At 50.5% G+C, this 19663-nt stretch overlaps 7 protein-coding genes across 7 annotated transcripts; 2 read left to right on the top strand and 5 right to left on the bottom strand.

Annotated features, from left to right (window-relative positions):
* Nucleotides 1–1263: 1263 nt before the first annotated feature.
* BDW70DRAFT_139954 (GMC family oxidoreductase) lies at nucleotides 1264–4088 on the top strand. The gene is made up of 2 exons (XM_073737508.1): nucleotides 1264–1381; nucleotides 1439–4088. Exon 2 carries the CDS (start codon nucleotides 1947–1949, stop codon nucleotides 3681–3683), a length of 1737 nt encoding a protein of 578 aa, XP_073594233.1. The 5' UTR covers nucleotides 1264–1381; nucleotides 1439–1946; the 3' UTR covers nucleotides 3684–4088.
* A 20-nt stretch (nucleotides 4089–4108) lies between these two features.
* On the bottom strand, nucleotides 4109–6046 carry BDW70DRAFT_169397 (alpha-keto acid decarboxylase family protein; the record flags this gene model as incomplete). Its single annotated transcript, XM_073742672.1, has 2 exons — nucleotides 4109–5790; nucleotides 5848–6046. 2 exons carry the CDS (start codon nucleotides 6044–6046, stop codon nucleotides 4262–4264), a joined length of 1728 nt encoding a protein of 575 aa, XP_073594232.1. The 3' UTR covers nucleotides 4109–4261.
* Nucleotides 6047–7667: 1621 nt separating this feature from the next.
* On the bottom strand, nucleotides 7668–7881 carry BDW70DRAFT_161711 (uncharacterized protein; the record flags this gene model as incomplete). Its single annotated transcript, XM_073741021.1, has 2 exons — nucleotides 7668–7711; nucleotides 7764–7881. The coding sequence occupies 2 exons, from the start codon at nucleotides 7879–7881 to the stop codon at nucleotides 7668–7670; spliced, it is 162 nt and encodes a 53-aa protein (XP_073594231.1).
* Nucleotides 7882–11472: 3591 nt separating this feature from the next.
* On the top strand, nucleotides 11473–12585 carry BDW70DRAFT_169395 (peroxidase family protein; the record flags this gene model as incomplete). The annotated part of the gene is made up of 4 exons (XM_073742671.1): nucleotides 11473–11578; nucleotides 11652–11844; nucleotides 11898–11945; nucleotides 12011–12585. 4 exons carry the CDS (start codon nucleotides 11473–11475, stop codon nucleotides 12468–12470), a joined length of 807 nt encoding a protein of 268 aa, XP_073594230.1. The 3' UTR covers nucleotides 12471–12585.
* A 535-nt stretch (nucleotides 12586–13120) lies between these two features.
* Nucleotides 13121–14827, bottom strand: BDW70DRAFT_169393 (general substrate transporter; the record flags this gene model as incomplete). The annotated part of the gene is made up of 2 exons (XM_073742670.1): nucleotides 14311–14827; nucleotides 13121–14250 (listed from the first exon to the last, which is right to left on the bottom strand). The coding sequence occupies exons 1-2, from the start codon at nucleotides 14813–14815 to the stop codon at nucleotides 13121–13123; spliced, it is 1635 nt and encodes a 544-aa protein (XP_073594229.1). The 5' UTR covers nucleotides 14816–14827.
* Nucleotides 14828–16191: 1364 nt separating this feature from the next.
* On the bottom strand, nucleotides 16192–16692 carry BDW70DRAFT_161708 (uncharacterized protein; the record flags this gene model as incomplete). Its single annotated transcript, XM_073741020.1, has 1 exon — nucleotides 16192–16692. One exon carries the CDS (start codon nucleotides 16690–16692, stop codon nucleotides 16192–16194), a length of 501 nt encoding a protein of 166 aa, XP_073594228.1.
* A 593-nt stretch (nucleotides 16693–17285) lies between these two features.
* BDW70DRAFT_161707 (putative Melibiase subfamily) lies at nucleotides 17286–19421 on the bottom strand (the record flags this gene model as incomplete). The annotated part of the gene is made up of 1 exon (XM_073741019.1): nucleotides 17286–19421. The coding sequence occupies one exon, from the start codon at nucleotides 19419–19421 to the stop codon at nucleotides 17286–17288; it is 2136 nt and encodes a 711-aa protein (XP_073594227.1).
* Between the last annotated feature and the right edge of the window lie 242 nt (nucleotides 19422–19663).

Raw genomic sequence — 19663 nt, 5'->3', positions numbered from 1 at the left:
CCGTAGTGCATGACCAAGTTACAGTGCGCACCACGCTTCTGTTAGATTAGCAACGAAAGAGGGCCCGCGAGGATGTAGCCCTGTACTAAATAGGCTCGGCGACCGATACAGGTTGCTCGATTTGTCGCCGGCCATCATCCTAGCATGTTAGTTTCAATCGAATTGCAGGGAGTGGGAGATGCAGAATGCGACGCCAAGCAGACCGGCTCCCAGTACATACAGCACACAGCTGCCGACAGATATAGAGTGCAAGGGCTGCGTTGGGATTGTAATGCGACGGAACATAGTGGTTTGACAATGTGCAGAGATCTATGATTGAGATTTGGGTATAGAACGCCCCCGTGCTAGGACTCCCATGATGTAGGTGAATTTTGAATTAAGGACTAGCCATGACATATCACGGTTGGGCCTGAGAGTAAAACCACGTGGTGCCACAAGTATACGTACACTATGGATTTGAACGTCCTGCTTTATTTCCTCTATATCGTTCACTGGACAGGAAAAGGCCTTGCGGAGGGCTTCACTGCCCTTGTGCCCATATTACGTGTCTTTCTTTAAAGAAGAGCTTTTTCAAACGCCACTCCTTGCATAATGCCTGTAATCCACTTACGATAGGGCACAAGGGGAACGTTGCCCGGCTTCCAAAGCTCCTGGCGAGTGCGCTAGTGAGCTGAGCAAGGTCGCCAACGAGTGGGTGTACCTTCTCCGTCTATGCAGACTCCACTACTCACAACGTCAGATATCTCTCCGACTGGTACAATACAACCAGCGTGCTCTTCAAATATTCGTTAGCCATTTCTGCAGTTCACGTACAACTGCATAAGGCACGGACCCCTTGTTTTACAGTGCGTTGCCGCCTTGAACCAATAAATTATTGACAGATAGCTGCCTGACGTAGCTATAAGTGACCCTGCACAGTTGAAATGAACCCGCTCCGTAGTGGGTGGAGTATTTGATAGAAAAGAGCCAGAGTACCTTAGTAGCTGAGGAGCTTCTGGAGTAGACTTGCCTGATACAAACCAGACGAGGTGGCGAGGCTAGAACTGCGCATCTAGTAGTGCAAGCTGCAGGAAGCGTGCTTACGGTGCCAATTATTCAACGGAATAAACTCGGACTTGACGGACTGGCAGCGAACTGCTAAGATTTGACAAGAACCAATGACTGTGGTTGGAACAATCCGGCACGGCCCGGACTGGCGTGACACGAGTAACCTGTCAAATTGGTATGACAGGTTTCTCACTGGCCTCGCTTCAGCCGGGGCGTCTTCATTCCATCGCCCCTGTCGCCCAGTGAAGCAGGATAACCATCGCACAGCGGAGATTGCACTGGCGTCATTGACGATATCTGAGTAGTTTGCGAACGAAGGTTAGGCAAGAATGAAGCAGGTCAAGCCCCAGAATACAAAGAGATTAAAACTAGACCCTAACTGGGTAACGAGATTATGCTGTCCGTGACGTATACGGCCCACGAGCGGGACGAGTGGGCGTCGTGCAAACTCCCCGACGCAACGGCATTATTTCGGCGGGGCCACTATATGTCAATACTTGATTCTAGGCTTTCAGCCGGCATTACTGCCCACTCATCTGGATTTCAGACGTTGAAGCAAGCAAGCTTCGTCGATCACCGTTACGCAGGCGGGGCACCCGGTGCCCAGGACTGACCAAGACGGCTGGTTGCACCTATAGAGTTGATCATTGCGATTTTCAGATTGCCTAAACAGAGCTGAATATTTGCCGGGTGTCGCCGAGTGGGCATGTACAGCGCAGTCAGCTCGATGGCTTCATGATGAGGAAAAGTAGACAGCCATAGTTGACGATAAGGAGGTATAAAGAATCCTCCTTTCCTTGCCGGAAAATGTGTCGCTCCGTCATCAGGATTCATGATAGTCCAGCTCTCTGTCTTCATTGCACACTTCAAGCATTAAATCAACGTACTGTGTGACGACCATGGCCACCTTCGACAGCCGCTTCGACTTCATCGTCATCGGTGGCGGAACAGCAGGAAACACTGCCGCCGGCCGTCTGGCATCGAATCCATCGGTCCGTATACTCGTCATCGAAGCCGGCGCTCCGAACCCTTACAGCATCCCTGAGATCACAACGCCGTCCTCTGCTATGGATCTGAGGGGTAGTATTTACGACTGGGCGTACAAGACCACGCTCGTGAAACGCGACGACTACGAGCGCATCGAGAAGCCCAACACCCGGGGAAAGGTGCTCGGCGGCAGCTCCTCGCTAAACTACTTCACCTGGCTCCCCGGCTGCAAGCCTACCTTCGACATGTGGAGGGAGTACGGCGGTGCCGACTGGACATGGGAGAAGCTGCTGCCGTACCTGAGGAAAAGTGCCACGTATCATGACGACCTTGGTATCTACCCTGCCGAGTTGCAGAAGATCGGACCCGGCGATGGGCCAATCCATATCTCGCATGCGGAGTTGCTGGACGGGATGCAGTCATTTCGTGATGCGATCACGACCGCTTGGAAGAATATGGAAGAGACGGTCGAAGAGAATGTGTATGATGGGGAGATGCTGGGCCTGACGCACTGCGTTGATTCTATCTACCAAGGCCAGCGTTCGGGCAGCTGGCTGTTTGTTAGGGACAAACCAAATGTCATAATCTTGTCGGGTGCGTACTCGAAAAGGCTGGTTATTGACGATAAGACCTGCAAGGGAGTAACGGCCATCTTGTCCTCTGGCGAGGAACAGACCTTCTATGCCAGCCGTGAGGTTGTTCTCTCGCAGGGGGTTTTTGAGACACCCAAGCTGCTCATGCTCAGCGGAATCGGACCAGCAGAGCAGCTGGTCAAGCACGGCATTTCCCCCATCCTCGACTCTCCTCACGTCGGCCAGAACCTGATCGACCACCCTGGGGTTCCCTTTGTCCTCCAGGTAAAAGAAGGATACGGGATGGACGACTACCTGCTGCGCAAGGGGTCCGAGCAGAACAAAGCTGCGCAGTCAATTTACGAAACCTCACGTACAGGCCCGGTCTCATCTGGACTCCTCGAGTTAGTCGGGTTTCCTCGCGTCGACAAATACCTCGAGAGAGACGAGCACTACCGCAGAGCCAAAGAACAGTTTGGCGGGAAGGACCCCTTCAGCCCTGATGGACAGCCGCACTTTGAGCTCGATTTCGTCTGTATGTTCGGTAGCGCGTTCCAATGGCACTACCCTGTCCCAAAGAAGGGTAACTATCTCACCGTCGTGGTCGACCTCGTCCGTCCGATATCCGATCCCGGCGAAGTGACCCTTATCGACTCGGACCCCCTCACCCAGCCTGCCATCAATCTGAACTTCTTCTCCAGTGACCTTGACATCATCGCCATGCGCGAGGGGATCCGCTTCTCATACGACCTGCTGACCAAGGTTGACGGGTTCAGAGAGCTAGTTATTGCCGAGTACCCGTGGGAGATGCCACTTGATAACGATGCCGAGATGAAGCGCGCAGTGCTGGACCGGTGCCAGACAGCCTTCCACCCTGTTGGGACGGCCAGACTCTCAAAGGATGTCAAACAGGGCGTTGTTGATCCTGAGCTGAGGGTTCATGGAATCAAGGGGTTGCGGGTTGCGGATGCGAGTGTTATCCCCGTTATTCCAGACTGTCGGATCCAGAACAGTGTTTATATGGTTGGGGAGAAATGTGCTGATTTGATCAAGGAGAGTCATCGGGATTTGTATTAGGCTGATACGTCGGACTCGACGGTTTGTGGGAAACGATGGAAGAGCTGACGATGAACGAGAATGGGCGTGTGTCTTCTAAGCTGATTAGAATTAGCAACGTTATTGGGCTCTGACAGCGAGAACTAGTCACTTGCTTATTCTCATAGCTAGCTGACGGCGATAGAAAGGTTATAGAACCTTTCTATGGAGCGCATTACATGATTTTAGTGTACACTGTCTGCTAAGAACGGGAATTAAGCTTGGCTGTTACGTCGTCAAGCTGCAGACAGCGATCAGTGCGTCCACTGCAAGAAAACCGGCTCCAGATCAGACGGGTGGGAATAGGCTGGGTATGAGTAGACAGGCGGGTATCTGAACGAAGGAAACGTATGAGCAAGGTTACTGAGTGCCCGCAGGGCATCTAGGTTTCGAGGGAGAAATTCTGTCTTTTATTCATTGTCTCATCTAGCTGTCTTATCCCATAATCATGACTGGGCTAAAACAATAGCATGTACGTCGTGGAGAATATAGAGCTAAATTCATGCAATTAATGCACTGTAGCTTGTCGCATCTATGCCATAAAAGTACTGATTCACTCCTCACTGAACCCCATTCTCCCGCTGGATCTGCATCTCCAAGATCCGATCCAACGGGGGTGGAACATCAAGCCTATCCATAAAGATCTCGACCATGCGTACGCCCTTACCCTTTATCATACGCTCATCAGTCAAGGCCTTGTCCAAATCACCCCACGTCCGGACCTCCCACGTATGCGCCGCGTACTCTCCCTCAGTAGGGGCGCCGAAGAACTCGAGGCCCTTGAGGTAGCGCCAGGGTGTGATGTTGTTATAGCCTTGGTTACGACCGTGGATAGCACGCTCAATGGTGTATCCATCGTTGTTGATAAGGAAGATAATGACGTTGAGCTTCCGGTGGATGATCGTTGCTAACTCTTGTGCTGTAAGCTGGAAGCTGCCGTCGCCGATGAATAGGATGGACCGGGCCTCGAGGAAATCGTGGTACTCGGATCGAGCGATGAGGTCGTGCTGTGCTAGACTCGCGCCGAGCGTTGCGGGGAGCATGTAGCCAATAGACAGCCAAGTGACTGCTTTGAACAGGCGAGTTTTCGGTGGTAGTCGGAACTCGTTTGCGCCATATGATGCCGTTCCGGTTTCGGCGAGGATGATGTCGCCTTCTTGGAAGAAAGAAGACATTCGGTGCCAGAAGCCGCCGGCCTGGGTGACGGGGTCAGAGGCTTGGACATCGGGCGGCGCAACAGAGGTAGGATGATCGAGATTGCATGTATGTCTATTGAGTTTCTCTACTTCGAGGTGCCCGATGAGCTGCGGCAGAAAGTGGTTTGCCGGCAGATCACGGATGACCTCGCTGCCGATCTGGACTGATGTCGGATGGAAGAAGATCGTCTTGTGCTGTTGCGGGATTGTTTGATAGAGATAAGAGTTGGTGTTGGAAAAATGGGGCCCGAAACACAGGACCAGGTCGCTGGACTCGATAAAGTCCTTGTACTTGGGGGTGAAGACGCCGTAGACATTCGGCAGAGTCTCATCGACCAGGCTCTTTCCAAAGCCGGACGTGAACGTTGGCCACTCTGTCGATTTCACAATATGCTCCACTTCATCCATGATCTTCGCCGACCGCACCTCGCCGTCCACAAAAATCACCGGTTTCTTGGCGCTGTACATGCGATCTAGGATAGCCTTGAGCGCCTTGTCTTCGAGTTGCGGCTGGCGACACGGCAACGGTACGCAGATTTTATGTTCAAGGGCCATCTTCGGGACACGGAGAGAGACCATATCGAGAGGAATCGCGATCCGAACCGGCCGGCTGTGCAGGAGGCATTGCTGCAGAACGCGGTCGATCTCGGCCGGGGCGGAGCGATGGTCTGTCAAGATCGCCTGGGCAACTGTGATATGTTCCTGCATCCGATCAAACCGCTTGTACTCGCCATCGTTGAAAGTGTGATGGATCAGGGCTCGCGACTCTTGAGACTGGCGGACCGGGGTGCCGACCACATGGACAACAGGGGCTCGTTCGGCGTAGGCTCCGGCGATCGCATTGACGGCGGAAAGCTCACCGACTCCGAAGGTAGTCACGAGGGCGCCGATTCCTAAAAAAGACCTCACATCAGAATGCGACCGTGAAAAAGAACAGGGGAGAGGAATACCCTTGACTCTGGAGTACGCGTCCGCCGCGTACCCCGCATTGAGCTCGTTGCAGCTCCCTATCCAGTGTAAACGTGAGGGAGCGACATAATCAAGAAGCTGCAGGTTGTAGTCGCCGGGGAGTCCGAAGATGGAGTCGACACCGAGCTGGTGGAGGCGTTTGAAGAGGTATTCGGCGAGGGTGGTCGTTGTGGTCTCCATGTCGGTGTGTTGTAGAAATTAAGATGGGAAGAGTCAGATGACGTTACTTATATACTCTTATCGCGGGTGCCTTTCCCCGCTATCGCTGTATCGCCGATAATAGCCGACTCCAGAAGCGTGGAACACTAATCGCAACTTAACATCTCCAAAGCAGGGTGAAACATGATTCAAAAGAGTAACATTCCGCTCGACAGTAGTCGGTGAGCTACTGAATTCAGAGAGCTCAATATCAGGAGGAAAAACGACAAAAGGGCCCTCGAAAGCGGGCTGCTGGTAGGAAAAGAAATCCACCCTGGCGAATGCTGCCCGGGAGAAGTCCACTGCTGCTACACCATAGATGACAGCGGCTCTCGTTCATTCTTAAGCTGTCGCATCCCAATGTCGCACGGGTGTTAGGATCTGGCTAGGCCAACTGGGTTCTTGGAGATTCATTTGGCCGATCTCCTTGGGAGCGAAGAAACAAGGAAAGTACTTTAAAATACACTATACTTGGATATATAGAATAAGAAGTTATATGATTAAATGGGAAAAAAAAGGAAAAAAAAAAGAAATGTGAGGGTCCTGAGATAGCCCTTCTAGCCAAAACAAATAGTAATTACTGCTTAATACTATAAATTGTATTTTGTACAAGGCGAGGGTCAGAAAATGAATAAGTTAAGGAAACGCGTCCCACCTCAAAACACGCATATCCTGCTCTCTAGTCTCTTCGTCAGAGAACAAGACCCGGAATGATCGATCTTGGACAACAATGATCCCTATAAGAGATCTTGAGGCTCGACTACCGAGGCATCCAGCCTCGTTGGCTGCTCGTGCGGGGTACGTCCCCCGCAGCGGCGACTCTAACAGAGGGCTAAGCGTTATGGCCCGTTACTCCTTCAGGCAGGTATACTCGATGGTTTTGCGTTCTATGTGGGTAACGATAACAGGCCGGTACAGAGCTAAGCCCAATGGGCGTGAAAGTATAGTACTAGCGGACACACCATTAGATTTTTATTTTACAAGGGATCAGGGACGGGTTATGAAGGGCGTTTTTTCAGGTGGGACTTGATGTACCTTCAGCTGAAATCAATCGTCTAGGTACAAGGGGGCGCTGTTCAGGGAGCTTTTGGCGAAGGTCTACTATGGCTCGCCTTTGGATTCTCGATAGGCCGTTCGGAGACGCTTTTGGCGGGTCAAAGAGCTAGTATCAGTCTGGATCGACAGAAGAAGTTGGGATGAATGCCAGTCTCTCGCTTCACAATATTCTGAAACTCTCTACCTACCACCTATCTAGGCATGATCGATGTGCTGCCTTTTCTACTTGGAGGCCCTGTAGTACGTCGATGACGCGCATGCCTGTCGCATTACAGACCTTCGTACACCCCACATAAACTGCTCTCATGACATAAGTCCTACTGTATGAGAGTACTATAACTAAAATCACTTTGCCACTGTAGTTTTCTCTTGCGTTAAATACACTTCAAGTGAGTCCTGTCACGCGCCTGCATAAATCCCATTGACAGGCAACAGAAAACCGACATGCGCGCTGCCCATATAGGCCGTTATTCAGAAACAAACTATCATAATATACCTCATACCCAAACCAAATGAGTTCATAACAGCCGCACGATGTGAAAGGCATCTATTCAAGCTTGCTGGCAAGATTGTCTACAATCCTGCCGGCGACTTCAACCTGTTAGTCCGGAACACAAAAAAAGACTGAAAGGGGCGAACAGACTATTTCTCGGCATCTCCCCATCATTGTCGACATCGATCTTCTCGAACTCTCTCTTGGCATCCTGGGGCGAGAGGCCGTGCTGCTTGCAGATACGGACGACCTCCTCTTTGGAGACCATGTCGGTGGAGTTGGTTCCCTAGCCGGTTGAAAGGGTGTGAGTGAGGTTGATATTTCATTTCGAGGCTCACGCAGTTGTAGTACGAACCAGCGACTGCAAAAGACGAGCTTTTTTGTCCTGTTGGTAGAGCGAGATGTTAGAATGGTTCTATCTAAGGTTTGTGATGGGGTATTATTAAACAGGGTATGGCATGGGCACTGATGGGCTCACCATGATGATCATTCAACGTCGGAGACTGAGGACTGGCTCAAATGGAATTCTGGAGATAGGGCTGTCGATGGATTTCAGCGGGTTTGACATTCAACTACAGGACAATCGCGGGCGTACGAATGCTTTTCCTAGCTGGGTCCGCTACCGATATTTATCAGCTGTCGATGATGGTCTGGGCCAGATACGACATCACCATGATGCTTTCTGGGTCGAATTTTGGTGGTGATTAGAACTTACCATGACTCTTGGTGAACTCTATATGGCTCTCCAATCGGCGCCTTCCACATAAACCCAGTCTGAGTTTCAGAAGAACGGCTATACTGCGTGGCTTGCATCTGGATCCTCCTTTCCATCTGCTCTTGATAATAAAGTTAGGCTCTTATAGAATCTGCAAACTCAGTAGTCTGATGTTTGGTACGCTGAATGTCCTTGTGATCATAATATCCAACCACCAATGCGGACAAGCAATCAGCTCCTGCAACAGTATCTATCCGCGAACGCTGATAGCAAGGTAACGGTAAGTAGCTCTGATAGGCAAACGGTTGGCGCACCGGCAGAATTCCCATGAATCCGTCATTCTTGTTGACTAATCATCTCGCGCGATGAGTAATGACGGTGATGATAATCTGCTCCTTTATCCAGGAGCAGTTGCGCAATTTCTTGATGGCCTCTATATGCAGCAGCCTGGAGAGCATTAACATAAAAGCCGACCTGGGCATTAGTATCTGCTCCCTTGTCCAAGAGCAGTTGCACAAACTTTTGATGGCCTCTATACGCTGCAGCCTGAAGAGCATTGCCATATTTGCCTCCATGGGCATTGATATCTGCTCCCTTATCCAGGAGCAGTTGCATAACCCGTTAATAGCCTTTATATGCAGCAGTCTGGAGAGCATTGCCATATTTGCCTCCATGGCATTGATATCTGCTCCCTTATCCAGGAGCAGTTGCATAACCTCTTGATAGCCCTCAGATACAGCAGCCTGGAGAGTATTGCCATAATAGCCGCCTTGCGCGTTGATATCTGCTCCCATTTCTATGATATCTCGCGCGGGGACTACCAGCCCAACTAGACAGGTATAGTAGAGCTTAGGACCTCGTGGAGAGCCTGGACCATCATCCCAATACATATCAGCCTTGTACAAACGAGCCCATCGTTGGAACGTCACTTCGTTTTCTAGGAATCTGACTATCATCCGCGATATATCTTCGGAAGCCTGAGCCAACGCAGCATGTTCTGTGAGTCTCGCTGCATGTCTTGCCATTGGAAAATCCCGCCTGATTTCACTCTCTGCTTTTGTTCTCGAGGCAGCTAATAGATTCAATTTGTTGGCAGCCCTGCGATCAATCAGGCATTGCTCATCTCAGAGCCAGGAATTAAGGATTATCTATAGCAGGCAGAACTGTACTCAAATCGGGAAAGAAGGAAGGAAGAAAAATGAGGGACAGGGGGATAATGTGGTTGCTCTGGCGAGCCTTCGCAGTTGAAGATTGAAAGAGTAATTCGACAAAGGACCACCCCGCTTAATGAGGACCACGGCGATTGTATCGTAGTGGGCGATCCCTGCCCGAATGTGAAGATGGTCAAGTGCAGATATGTCAAACTGGCTACTGGTGCGTCGAGTCGTTGCATGAAGCGCGCTGTGCTGTGGTCAGACAGCCGCCAGCCTCGTGCCCAGCCTCAATTTAGCGTCCAGGCAGTGGGGTCTCGAAAAAAGGGAAGAGTATGGAATGGTAAAGTTGGTCTTGAACTTGAGTGTACGTCCGATGAATTAGAGTAATAATATTATCTGTAGCTGCTGGTAGATATTATTTACTGCTGTCAATCTGGCTGGCCACTTTCCATCGTGGGCAGAAGCTCGGCGGACAGTCCGACAAGACTGGCCATGAACACCGGTGAAAGCTCGGTCACTGTGAGAGCTCTATGGTGATGACTAGTTTGGGAATAAAAACATGTAATACAGAGTCCAAAATGGACATTTATGAAAGTGATGTTCTTCTAACAACAGTTTGTATAACTGTTTAAATAAGCGGTCAGAGGCCTCATTATATGCGGACGCGGACCGGGCTACCTAAGGGTCGAGGAAAGCGTCGTATCCCATCTCCTCCATTGCCAGTGTGTTCATTCATCAATAGTGTATGTAGCAATCAGACGAACCGTTATACTGCAGCTTGTAATAGTTTTGGATGTATCTTTCCAAGAAAGAACAAGCCTTAAGGATTTTTCAGGAATTTGGGCAGGCTTTCTTGATATAAGCTTCTGTCAGCTTGGAGATACGACGCCTCTTTGGCTTAGCGTTAAATTTCTTGATAGCTTTTAAGTTAGCACAAGTGTGAAAAAAAAAAAAAAAACCAAACATTAATAATTGATCTGGTGTGGTAGCAGATAGAGTAAATGAACTCCTGTATTACAGTGAAATATAGCTGTTGGACGTGCTCTGTCATACTTGTGAAATTGGCAGCTCTTCTTATGCGCTAGTATAGGCCTAACTGCTGACCAAAAGGTGTAAGACAACTGATTTTCTCAATCAGTTATATCTAGTACCCTATATAGCGGCGAAGGCCATGCCTGAGCCTTGTCCTGGGGTTCATCCCTAACACCCAGAGCGTCAGTAATGCGGTTCCGGTTGGGCGACTAGCGGCTTATTGGTAAAGGTGGTGACGAGAGGCTTCTGCGCTTATTTTCACATGACTTTAAGCATTCCTGATTTATAGGGCTTACTACTTGCTTTAGGCATGGGATATGGTGTTGATTATGAGCTGGAAATGAGAGCTAGCTACCTAGGTTCTACAGTCACCGGCGATTGTCGAGCACACATCATGCTGAAATAGGTAAACAGGGTGACCGCTCGCTATACAACGAAACTTTTCCAGGACTTTGGGTTGCCAGTTCACTACGGGCAGCTTTTATAATAGACAGTCCACATTGATTGTGGCAAATGTTGTCATTCTGCGCACTCCACTCCTGTAAGCTAGGCAACAGAATATTGCCCCTAATAATCAGAGCCTGGATAAGTTAACCCTCCTGAAGTGTTTATTAGGAGATCGTCTCTTCACCTTCGTATCTCGTACCTGCTCGGGTTCGTACCGGCTCGGGTTGCTCGGATGCTTGAAAAGGGTAAACATACGAGTACGAGCCGTCGGGCTCAACAGAGCCACTTCAGTGCGCATGAAATACTAAACAACCAGATTTTATTGGCAGACTTTGATGTATCACTAGTTCAAATTAGAGGAGTGCCTAGATGATCTGCGTTATGGCCGTCATCATAGCCGGGGGTTGTTGCTGGGCCTGCCCGGCAGCAAAGGCATAAATACCCACAATTTCCATGGAAGAATGTCCAAAACTCTCACATTTGTCTCTAAAAATTCTCGGTTTATATCGCTATGAAGGTTGCAATTCCATTGATGACCGTCCTCGGCCTATCTGCGGCCAACCCTCACTACGGGGCGGGTGATATCTCCCACTGGACGGGCCCCAGTGCAGGCGATTGTACGCAAAGCAGCCCCCTAGCCCCCAAGATCCCATTTATATCGATTACATAAACTAATAAAGTATATCACAGATCGAGGTCCCTGCCCTATGATGAACACACTTGCCAACCATAATTTTCTGCCGCATGATGGGCGCAATATCACGCGAGATAAACTTATCCGTGCCCTAGGAGAAGCCCTGAACTTCCATCCAAGCCTGGCCTCGCTCATGTTCGACATGGCCATTGTTGTGAACCCTGAACCTAATGCGACCTGGTTTACTCTGTACGTTTTATAGACCATGCTGGTGTATTATAACCCTAATTGAAATCGCTCAGCGACCAGCTAAACCAGCACAACGTTCTTGAGCACGACGCTAGCCTCAGGTACCTGCCCCTAGTACCCTTCTATTACCATCGTATCGTGTCATGCTAATAGAGATTTCGAAAAGCCGCACAGACGCCTTCTTCGGTAACAACCACATCTTCAACGCCAGCATCTTTGCGGAAACGACGCACTACTGGACGAACACTACCCTGACTCCGCTCATGCTCGCCAACAGCAAGCTCGCACGGCAGATCACCTCGCGCGCATTCAACCCGACGTACACCTTCACGAACAGCACAGAACAGTTCAGCCTAGGCGAGGTTGCGGCGCCGATTGTCGCGTTTGGTGACCTGAATGACGGGACGGTGGAGAAAGAGCTGGTGGAGTACTTCTTCCGACATGAGCGGTTTCCGACGCACTTGGGCTGGAAGACACGCGATCAGGTAGTGCAGCTTGCAGATATCACGAAGCTGTCCGGGATGATTGGGGGCATGACGAACTTGATCACCAGTAACGGTGATGTTGGAGCTGCGAGTCCCGCCAGAGTGAAGAGAACTGATCTGCACGCTGGTTTCAGAGGGTAAGCGAGTTCGGTTGCTTAATGCCTAGACTGCTTGAGGGCAAAAGCGGGGGTAATTACTTGTTTTACATCGCTTTAAGCTGGATATCGTAATAGCTGAGATCGAGCGAAGTGGCATCTGGCTATTCTAGTACAAAAGACACAGTTGCTAGCTACTCTAAATCTCACTCACTTCCTGTTCTACCAGATCATCCTGTTCATATACACAAGAAGCCTCGCTTGACCGGCAGCCTTGAAGCAAGTCCCAGTGACCGCACCACGATGTCTACCTAGCCATTCGTTGATTTCTCTTGTCTATCTTCCCTTCAATACTCAGTCACAAGATGGGTGGCCGAATACAGGAAGTGAAATCTACCACAAGGACGTGTGCATTTATTGTAGTAGATGGAGCACAGTGTACCATTAGACCGACAAAGCCTCCACCGCCGCTTCTGCCACTCTGCGCCAGTGCTGCACCCGATCCTGGGCCTGTCCCCGGGGACAAACTCCCATAATTGCACGGATATGGTTGATGGCCGTCTGCGTGGATTCATGGCGAGTGCTCAGCGTTGGCTCTTTAAGATCTGTCCTGCTCCAGCTCGCGGCAGGCCCTACTAAAGAGCTCCTCTATGCGCACTTGCTTGGCCTTATCCTCGGAGTCCGTTTCAACTAGCCCTACCTACTCTCCATTGCCCGATCCTTGATACTCAGGTCCTCCGCGTACGCATCGACATAATACGCTTTGAACCTTCTCGTTGGCACCTTGGCAGCAAACATGATATCGAGCTCTTCAAACGTTCTGCCTTTCGTCTCTGTAAGCCTAAAGAGACCCCAGATGAACGTGGCAAGTCCAGTGCCGAACCAGAAGAAGCCCGTCTTGCCTCGCCAGCTCCACGCGGTCGGATTCATAAAGTACGGCTCAATGACATTCGCAGCCACAATAGCGATATAGTACGTGTTCCGTGCCAGCACGATGGTCTTAGAACGAAGCCTCGTCGAGGATACCTCCGGCGCAATGGACCAGCCCAGCGGTCCGACGCTCAGAGAGTAGGTAAACAGCCAGATGATGCACAACGATGACTGCGCCCACTTAACACCGGCCACCTCCCGCACTAAATCCATTATCCCAATAATGAAGAGGTAGACGCACATCATCGCCATCCCACTGAGGTACATTGAGCGCCGCCCGAAAGCCTTCATCAAGAACCAAGACAAGACGGTCCCGATGAAGGCGACTGCCGTCCCACCCAGCGCAAGCTTGTAGGAATCATCTGCGCTCATCCCCGCCTGTTCAAAGAAATAAGTTCCCGAATACGCAAACTGCGAGCCCGAGAGAACCTGCCCGGAAAAGGTGACGCAGGCGATTTCTGTCCGCCGCAGATTTGATCCTCTGAGACAATCTAGGTATGAACTGCCCGCCTCGATCTCGGACTCGATGTTGTCGGTGTGAATCATCATGGCGACAACCTGGCGCGCATTGTGTTTCTCGCTTTTCGCCATTAATCTCTGAACTGTCTTTTCTGCCGCTGCATATTGGCCGTGCCGGACCTGCCACCAGGGCGACTCGGGCATGATGATTGCAATCACGCATAACGGCGCCGGCCAGATCCATTGCACGGCATAGGGGATGCGGTAGGACCATTCGTCCGGTCGATTAAGGAGGTTTTGCAGGACGCCCATTGAGATAAACTGTCCGATTGCAAAGCACATGTTTGTGTAGGCAGTCAGGTACGGGCGGAGGGCCATGGGTAGGAGTTCTGAGGAGTAGGCAGGCCCAATAGTTGCAAACATGCCCCAAGGTATACCTACAGTATCATCGTTAGCACAATCGAGTTTGGAGCATGGAAGGAGGAAATGGAGCATACCACAGAGAACCTGGCCAGCGACCTGCGCCCCAACCGACTTTCCAAAGAAAGTCACAAATATAAACCCACACATAGATAGTAAGCCGCCTATAAAAACCTTCTTGAACCCATAATGCTTAACAAGATACCCGTTCAAAAACGCCCCGATAATGCAGCCCGCGTTTCCCCCAGCACCCAAGGCAGACTGCCACTCTCCAGGAACCTCATAGCCGTGCGCGTATTCCTTTCCAAACTGATACTTAAACTCAGGGTACGCATAGAAATTGCCGATCAGATTAGTGTCGTAGCCTTCCATGATTATGGACATGGATATTGTGAGTGACCAGATTACGGCCCAGGGGTACGCGCGCAGGGCTTGCCGGATTGTCATGAGGTGCTCGGCGGCGTTTGCAGCCTGCGCTTCCTTGGTGCTTGTGTGCCATTGCTCGCCTTCATTTTTCTCGAGTTCACTGTGGTGGTCAGCCTCGGCGTGGACTGTCTCAGGTGATTCATCTATCTTCTCCATGGTTGCTGGAATTGTGCCTTATTGTACCTCGAGGTTCTTGGGTAAAGGTAAGAAGAGGGGAAAATAGCATACACAGGGACATTGAGGCAAATAAGTAGCAAAAGATCCCTGCATTATGAGGTATTAATATTCGTCTGGTGTCATACCAAGATCGAGATTTAGCCGTAAAAGATCCGATGACAATACCCCTCTTTTCCCATTCTTTGTTCTTCCTCGAATTCCCAATCATATGTTGAACCCTTCATTCCCCACGGGGTAAATACCATAAATTCTGCCGGTCAATGGAGACAATTGAATGATTGGCGCTTCTCAACCCCTTGAATCATGCCGGTCCCTTGGCGTCGTGCCAATAACATGCAACGGCAACCGCGATATCCGGGGTCGTTTCAGATCCTGTGAGTGGCTGCTTGCCGATCGGAGGATGCTACTTCGGCATATGTATCATCGTTACCTACGCCTGAGGAAAGATCATGTGCGGCAAGGTGTGTTGCACAGCTGAGCTAGGTTGCCTTGCTAGGGCTTTGGGCAGTTTTCCAGCACGAGGGTGCATACAGTGCCCCGTTTTTGTCTAACAAGTGGGCAAAATTTCTTACGGCTCTGGGAGCTTAGATACCTAGTCAGTCCTCTATTTGGCTAGCAAGCGGTGCTGTTGTACAGCCGAACAATAGCCAGTCTGCTCAACGCTTTATAGTCCTGTATGGTAACCCATAGCAGTTCCTTGCCTGAACTCACCTTCCTAAGTCTGGGCCTGGTCAGTAGATTAGCCAATTCGTACCAAAACAGCTGACAACTTGCGTTAGAGGACACCATCTGACTGTATGCATGGCTCCACTCAACTGTTTAGGCGAGAAGGATAGGGAGTTCCCTGCCCGTCCCCAGATCTAGCTTTACCTCCTGCATTGGATGCTTACGCCTTCGTGTGACTTGCGGCCCTAAAATCCCAACAACACCTTGTTGCCGAGCTTGTATGGTGTCAAATAGCGCCCAAGCAGCCGAGCATATATGCCGTCCCGGGTAGTCCGACATTTCTCATGCTATTTCTGATTGGCTGTCATGGGATAACCTCACTTAGGGCCCCCTTCTACACATCTGCCCACGGCGAGTGGCTCGTTTGAACGAACTACAACATGTCACCCGAGTGCGGCTATAGCATGGCTAATGGTGCAGCTGGCTCCGGTAGTAGTACTTGAGATGGACTTATTATTAGTAATGCTAGGAGAAATCAGATGAAGTCCCATAAATATCAGGTGAGAAAAGCTTACTTTAAATGAATAATTGAGAAGTCAATGGCGATAATCTAAGCAGTCCCCTTTGGAAGTTGACCAGCGTATTTATTTGTTAGCATCAACAGCATGAGAACTCTCCGCAAATTCAAGTCAGGGCTTGACCCTATCCACATCCTCCTCCTTGAGGATACCCGAGTCGACACAATCATACAGCCAGCGGAAGACGAAAAATTGGCTCTCACGAGCTTGTGTCTCCTCGAATATTTGCACGAACTTACGAAGCTGCCAATCATAAAGGTGGGAAACAAGCATTTTTTTGCGCAGTTGCTCGCAGGCGAGATGTTCTGCTCCGCCAGGGCTGAATGTTTCACTAAAATGCTTGATTGTTCCGTCTACTGTTCGGATCGTCGAGAACCAGTGGCAGACTAGGCCGTTGTTCTTGTGTAGGGCGACGATGTACTCTTTAAGTTCTAGGGAGGGGTGATCGTCAACTACACCAATCCAGATTTGGTAGTCATTGTAAGAAGGAATAGACATTGTTGCGGTTGTCGTGTATGTAGGCACTTTTGATACTGTGTCTGAGATGTTGGTAGATAGCTTGGTAGACTCTGATGTGGTTGATGGGCCTGCGTTGATCAAATATGCTGCCATTACTGCGCGAGAGATCATCTTATATATATTCTACCTACTTGTTTTTAGTAGATTAGATAAGCACCATTGTCGATATCAGCCACAAAGGGCACCTGAAAGGGTCTTTGAAGGTGTGCTCCCCGTCTGGGTTTGTAGTAAGTGGCCATTCAAGTATTCGAGAATGGTTCCTTCGGCTTTGATGAAACCGATCTGTCCAAATGATGCTTTTCGGAATAGGATTTGTCTTTCAACCTTGTTCATTGCCTTGGTGTCCAGTTTAGTGATTCGCTCTATGGAAAACTGGCAAAGTCAGTGGTCTCAAGACAGTTTGCTCACTCTTTTCTACCTCTCCTACAAGTCACTCTTCGCAAGGTCCTGAGACATCGATGCTGACTGCCTGATTAGATGTGAAACCTGGTACCTGGAAGGGTTTAGCCGAAGTTTTGATAATGGCGCTTACAAACTGTTGTCCTACATTGCCCTTAAATCTCGAGCACACTACTGAATTTAGTATCCCATCCGTCAAACCGAGATTATATCCTACAGAGAGCTAAATTGCGAACGCGATTATGTTTCACCTAACATGAAACAGTTGGAAAGGCCTATATTCTAGACTAGGAAACGGTTAACTTGAATAACCGAGCGCAAAGCGTAGATGGCAACCCAACCCTGAGAGAACCCTCTGCGACATCCCACACAACATCGGTTGCAAACGCCTTTGGAAAAAGCAGCGCAGCCCTAAGATCCCGCCCCCTCAACTCAGGTACTGGCAGCACCACCGTGTCTGAGCCCCCTCTTCTCCAAATAGCCATATAGAACTTCTCACCCCCGTCCACCGCCATCCCTAGTGCAATCCACCCGTCGCGCCAGTCAGGCAAACCAAGGGGCCAGAACGCCGTCGCAGTCGGCAAATCCCCTCTGATACTCCTATAGATACCCATGCCCTCGTTAACAAGACTGACCTGTTTCTCACTCAGCAGATCCAGCCTCCCACTAAGATGAACGCGTCCTAGCAGCGCATTCACAATACTCGCAGCATTCGTCTCGTCATCCCATTCAGCCTGCGGATATACCCAGACAGCGCCCTGCTCTGGCGTAACGGCCGTTGGTAGCGCTGCAGAAATAGCCGCGTATCTTACAGGATCCTGCTGATCACTGCTACTCTGGACGGAATGCGTAGACAGCATGGCGTAGTCCATCCTTTGTCCGCCAGACGAACAATTCTCAACCACCAGGCCAGGGTATTTATTCAAGAGTTCATTTACCCATGTCAAGTACGCACGGTTATGCTCGAGTTGCGCTGATCCGGGACTGGAAGTATTGATATCCGTCCCCTGAGTGACATCGATATTGTAGTCGAACTTGAAGTATCCAACGCCGAACTCGGTTACCAACCGTTCTATAATCCCGTGCATTCGTGACCGGACGGTTGGGTGCCGGTAATCAAGCTGATACCGGCCCTTTTCGACTATGCGCTGCCCATCGCGTTGGAAGAAGGCTTCGTCAGGCAGTTGCGCTGCAACCTTACTCCGGACGCCAATCACTTCGGGTTCAATCCAGAGCCCCGGGATGAGCCCTTTCTTCCTTAGCTGCACTAGGAGAGTCGAGAAGCCGTGGGGAAAGCGTTTCTTTGATGGCTCCCACTCGCCGACATCATCCCACCACCCTGCCTCGTCGGCATACCAACCGCAGTCGATGACGAAGTACTCAGCGCCGGTTTTGGTGACGGGGTCGACAAGTGCAAGGATCTTCTCTTCGGTCGGGTCACCCATAAGGCAGTTCATGTAGTCGTTGAAGATAATAGGCAGGCGCAAGTTATCATCATGTTTGCGCCTGATAATCCGTCGATATCGTGTCAAAGCCGAAAAGGCCTTCTCATAATCATCGTAAACATGAACCAGCGCCACAGGGACCGTTGTAAATTCCTCACCCGGCTGGAGGATCATTCTCCAGTCATGATCTGTCTCGACCGGCCCGCCAGCAGCCAAATAGACGCTATCCCTCCAGTCACCAATCTCCCATCGCCAGGAACCGTTATTCTCCACCTGCCACAGCCACGTCTCGCCATTATCGCGGCGCTTCAGGAGACCCATCGGTAAGTGGCCTTCCGTTGAGAACGTCCCCCTGTTTGAGACCGCATAGTGCGCAAGCGAGGCAAAGTGATTCTCCGGTCGGCCGTAAACACCGTAGTCGTCTAATCCCAGGCCGGGAAGATCATGATCAACCCATCGGGCTTCGCGGAACCAGGAGTTTGTTGGGACCGACAGGGTATATTCGTCCCACCATTCTGCGGAGCCGGTGGTCAGCCCGCCGAGCACGAGGGATGTTACTTGAGTAACGATCAGTTCCTGGTCACTGTCGTTGCGGATTGTTGTCGTTGCTCGGAGCGTAGGCGTCGAGCCATAGATAGTAAAATGCACGATCACTGTAAAAGTAAACTCGGGGTCTGACAGCGTTATATCGGCGGTTTTGCTTCCTTCGCTGTCTCTAATTACGGAGGATTTGTAGCGCAGCCGTGGTCCTATATAGCTCCCGATCAGGCTCTTGGAGGACTTGTGCTTCTGTGTTCCTTCGCCGGCAAGTCGAACTTCGACTAGCGGAGCGTGATGCGATTCAAAGTATCTTGAAGCTGGTCTTCTGGGCGTACATCTTACCGGAATTATTTGCTCGAGGTATGCTGCGCCCTCATCGTCAATGTATATAGTGACGGCGAGCGCATCGCTCTTGATCGTGATGGTTTGCGCGGCCATACTGCTAACGGCCGGGTTGTATAGTACATGAAGTGCTGATTCACACAAAAAAAAAGTTGGGCCATTGCTGAGTGATATGCCTTCAATGCCCGTACCCCTCTTGACTGCGTTACCCCGCTGGAAAAAAGCAAATACCGGGCCTTGGGGATTGGACAATCTTGGCCCTGACAGGAATAGATTAAATACGCGCTCCTGCAATGGCACGTATTACAGAAGAGTTCGACGGCTTAAGATCCTGGGTT

This window comes from Aspergillus foveolatus, assembly GCF_047715535.1.
Source record: "Aspergillus foveolatus strain CBS 279.81 unplaced genomic scaffold BDW70scaffold_39, whole genome shotgun sequence".
NCBI lineage: Eukaryota > Fungi > Ascomycota > Eurotiomycetes > Eurotiales > Aspergillaceae > Aspergillus > Aspergillus foveolatus.
The sequence above is the reverse complement of the archived record's forward strand: the minus strand, read 5'-3'. Positions and strand labels throughout refer to the sequence as shown.